This window comes from Marmota marmota, unplaced genomic scaffold (assembly GCF_001458135.2).
Source record: "Marmota marmota marmota unplaced genomic scaffold, marMar, whole genome shotgun sequence".
Taxonomy (NCBI): Eukaryota; Metazoa; Chordata; class Mammalia; order Rodentia; family Sciuridae; genus Marmota; species Marmota marmota.
Window position 1 is genome coordinate 18701418 of NW_025999960.1, and position 3514 is coordinate 18704931.

General features: G+C 54.2%; 1 protein-coding gene and 1 long non-coding RNA gene across 3 annotated transcripts; one reads left to right on the forward strand and one right to left on the reverse strand.

Moving 5' to 3' along the window:
- Nucleotides 1-300: 300 nt before the first annotated feature.
- On the reverse strand, nucleotides 301-982 carry LOC107148805. The gene is made up of 2 exons (XR_001504303.2): nucleotides 879-982; nucleotides 301-736 (listed from the first exon to the last, which is right to left on the reverse strand). It is a non-coding gene; the product is annotated as an uncharacterized LOC107148805 (long non-coding RNA).
- Mfsd5 (major facilitator superfamily domain containing 5) lies at nucleotides 728-3273 on the forward strand. Of its 2 annotated transcripts, none has more exons than XM_015493530.2 (2): nucleotides 728-1132; nucleotides 1697-3273. In XM_015493530.2, exon 2 carries the CDS (start codon nucleotides 1715-1717, stop codon nucleotides 3065-3067), a length of 1353 nt encoding a protein of 450 aa, XP_015349016.1. In that variant the 5' UTR covers nucleotides 728-1132; nucleotides 1697-1714; the 3' UTR covers nucleotides 3068-3273. The 2 variants fall into 2 exon arrangements, with proteins under 2 accessions (XP_015349016.1, XP_015349018.1); XM_015493532.2 differs by lacking the exon at nucleotides 728-1132 and adding an exon at nucleotides 1192-1345.
- The last annotated feature ends 241 nt before the right edge of the window (nucleotides 3274-3514 follow it).

The window sequence follows — 3514 nt, forward strand, 5'->3', positions numbered from 1 at the left end:
TATAAAAGGATATGGTATTTGCCAGATGTCTTATTTATAGGTTGGCTTATATATGTGAAAGATACCTCTAAACAGGGCATTACAGTATTTTCTTTTTTTTACACTGGGAATTGAACCCATAGTCACTCTACTACCAAGCTACTCCCCGACCCCCCTTTTTATTTTTTGATACAGGGTCTTGCTAAATTGCCAAGGCTGGCCTTGAACTTGCAATCCTTCTCTCTCAGCTGTCCCAGGAGCTGGAATATCAGGCATGCGCCAGCTGTATTTTCATTCTTAATAAGTTATATAAACTCTAGATTATCATTTCCAACCTAATTTAACGCATCATTGTCAATTTCGTTGAAATATTATTCACAGAATTGAAATTTGAGGACTTAATGGGTTAAAGCTATGCTGTCACTGAACTTTAGCCTTCTTTATTTGGGCACTGATCTGACTTCATACAGAGAAACTGGGACGCTATGAAGTTATGTAGCTTGCCTAAGGCCACACAGCTGGTAAGTGACAGGTTACCAGCTGGATTGGAACCTTGGTCTGTCGGAGGATCCAGTCCAAGTTCCCAGCCCTACACCGCCTCCCTCAGGTGTCTGGACTGCAACTGATTTCTTGTCTGGAGGTTATTATGCTGCGAAAAGAGGCAAAACCAGAAGCCGTCTTGGCTTAGGGCAGCCAAATTCATTAAGAGGAGGCAGCTCCTGGATCTGAGGCACTGCAGGCATCTTTCCCAGGCACTCTGCGCAGAGAAAGAGAGAAAGTGAGTTTTAAAGTCGAGGTGGCCCCACAAGTGGGAGAGAGTGTCACGAGAAGGCAGCGGGTCAGGCTGGATCAGGAGCAGCAACTGCCACCCCCGCGGACCATTCCCCTCCCCATCCTACCTCACACCGACCTCGGGAGCCCGGCGCCCGGGCGCAAGCAGGAGGAGTGATGGGGCGGGGCTTTCGCGCCGCGCCCCCGTCACGTGACGAAATCATCATGGCGGCGGCCGGAGGCCTGCCCGGCTCCCGGAAGCAGGCTGTGAGGGGCGGGCGCGCTGCTGGAACCCGAGGGAAGCCAGAGCCAGAGCGGGGAGGGCGGCCCGGCGGCCTGGAGCCGGACGTGTCCGGAGTGTCCCCGCAGACCGGGACAGCAGGTGAGACCCAGGCCGAGCAAGGCGCGAGCAGGTGTGGTGGCTCTGGGCGGGGGCTAGGGGGCGCAGGGATGTGCTGGTGTCCTGGAGGAGGGGAAATCTAGGTGCACGCGCGTGACCATGAAGCAATACAAGAGGCTCGCGCGGGCGAGAGAGATGCATGGGAATATGTCGAGATACTGAGGGCAAAAATGGGCTTCTCAGCAAGAATGGAAGGTAACAGAGGAACTGCAGAAGCTGTTGTGGAAGAGGGTAGCAGCCCCTTTAGAATTTGCAGGACCTGGATTACTGTAGGGACTCCCTCTTTGCCATGCCTGGCAAGGGTGGGGCGAATGCTCAGGCCTCGCCCTCCTCTCTTACCTCTCCCTGCCCCACAGTGTCCTAGGAGACAGCTCTGGCGGGCCACTCCTCCCACCCACCCAACTGGTCCCTCCAGTCTGAGCTCTTGGGGGTAGGGTGGAGTTGGCAGGGGGGTTGGGTGGAGCTACCCTCTGCTTAGACACCCAGCCCCTTGACAGTGCTACCCGGATGTGACTCTCATCCTCCCCGCCCCCTTTTTCTCCCCAGGTCGTCCGGGGGCCCACCATGCTGGTGACTGCCTACCTGGCTTTTGTAGGCCTCCTGGCCTCTTGCCTGGGTTTGGAGCTGTCAAGATGCCGGGCTAAACCTCCTGGAAGGGCCTGCAGCAATCCCTCCTTCCTTCAGTTTCAACTGGACTTTTATCAGGTCTACTTCCTTGCCCTGGCAGCTGATTGGCTCCAGGCCCCCTACCTCTATAAACTCTACCAGCATTACCACTTCCTGGAGGGTCAAATTGCCATCCTCTATGTTTGTGGCCTTGCCTCCACAGTCCTCTTTGGCCTAGTGGCCTCCTCCCTTGTGGATTGGCTGGGTCGTAAGAAGTCTTGTGTCCTCTTCTCCCTCACTTACTCTCTATGCTGCTTAACCAAACTTTCTCAGGAGTACTTTGTGCTGCTGGTGGGCCGAGCACTTGGTGGGTTGTCCACTGCCCTCCTCTTCTCAGCATTCGAGGCCTGGTACATCCATGAACACGTGGAGCGGCATGATTTCCCTGCTGAGTGGATCCCAGCTACCTTTGCCCGAGCTGCCTTCTGGAACCATGCACTGGGTGTAGTGGCAGGTGTGGCAGCTGAAGCTGTGGCTAGCTGGATGGGGTTGGGGCCTGTAGCACCTTTTGTGGCCGCCATCCCTCTGCTGGCTCTGGCTGGTGTCTTAGCCCTTCGCAACTGGGGAGAGAACTATGACCGGCAGCGTGCCTTCTCAAGGACTTGTGCTGGAGGCCTGCGCTGCCTCCTGTCGGACCGTCGTGTGCTGCTTTTGGGCACCATACAAGCCCTGTTTGAAAGTGTCATCTTTATCTTTGTCTTCCTCTGGACACCTGTTCTGGACCCACATGGGGCCCCACTGGGCATTGTCTTCTCCAGCTTCATGGCAGCTAGCCTGCTGGGTTCTTCCCTGTACCGCATCGCTACCTCCAAGAGGTACCACCTTCAACCCATGCACCTACTCTCCCTTGCTGTCCTCATCGTTGTCTTCTCTCTCTTCATGTTGACTTTCTCCACCAGCCCAGGCCAGGAGAGTCCAGTGGAGTCCTTCATTGCCTTCCTACTTATTGAGTTGGCCTGTGGTCTGTACTTTCCCAGTATGAGCTTCCTGCGGAGAAAGGTGATCCCTGAGACAGAGCAGGCTGGGGTACTCAACTGGTTCCGGGTGCCCCTACACTTACTGGCCTGTCTAGGGCTCCTTGTCCTCCATGACAGTGATCGAAAGACAGGCACTCGGAACATGTTCAGCATCTGCTCTGCTGTCATGGTGATGGCTCTGCTGGCAGTGGTGGGACTCTTCACCGTGGTAAGGCATGATGCTGAGCTTCGGGTACCCTCACCCACAGGGGAGCCCTATGCCCCTGAGCTCTAACCCTGTTCTAGTACAATGGGTCTGGGATGGACTCTGAATCCCACCTCTCCAGGGTTGTACAGATCTCACTGTGACTGTCCTGCAGCCCCTCCTGCCAGTGCTTTGTGTTGGGAAGAACATGGGGGTGATGGACTGGAAAGGTGCCAAAAGTTGACTCTGTTACTCCCTTTCCCCTTTCCATTTAAAAATAAACACTTTTAATGGATTATTGATTTGATTTACTCATCCTCACCTGTACCCATCTCAAATGTTTCTTTCTGGTGAGTGGGCAGCTGGAGGTTTTGAGATAAAGGTGGAATTGCCAGCAAAAGGTTTGTATTTCTAAATTCTTCAAGCTTACACCTCAAATTGAGAGCTGCTAAGATTTCTTTTCAGCAGAACTGGGCAGAAAGGACCTGAGGCTCCTATGTCTTGCACACCTCTCTTGTACAGGCACTCTCCCCAGTT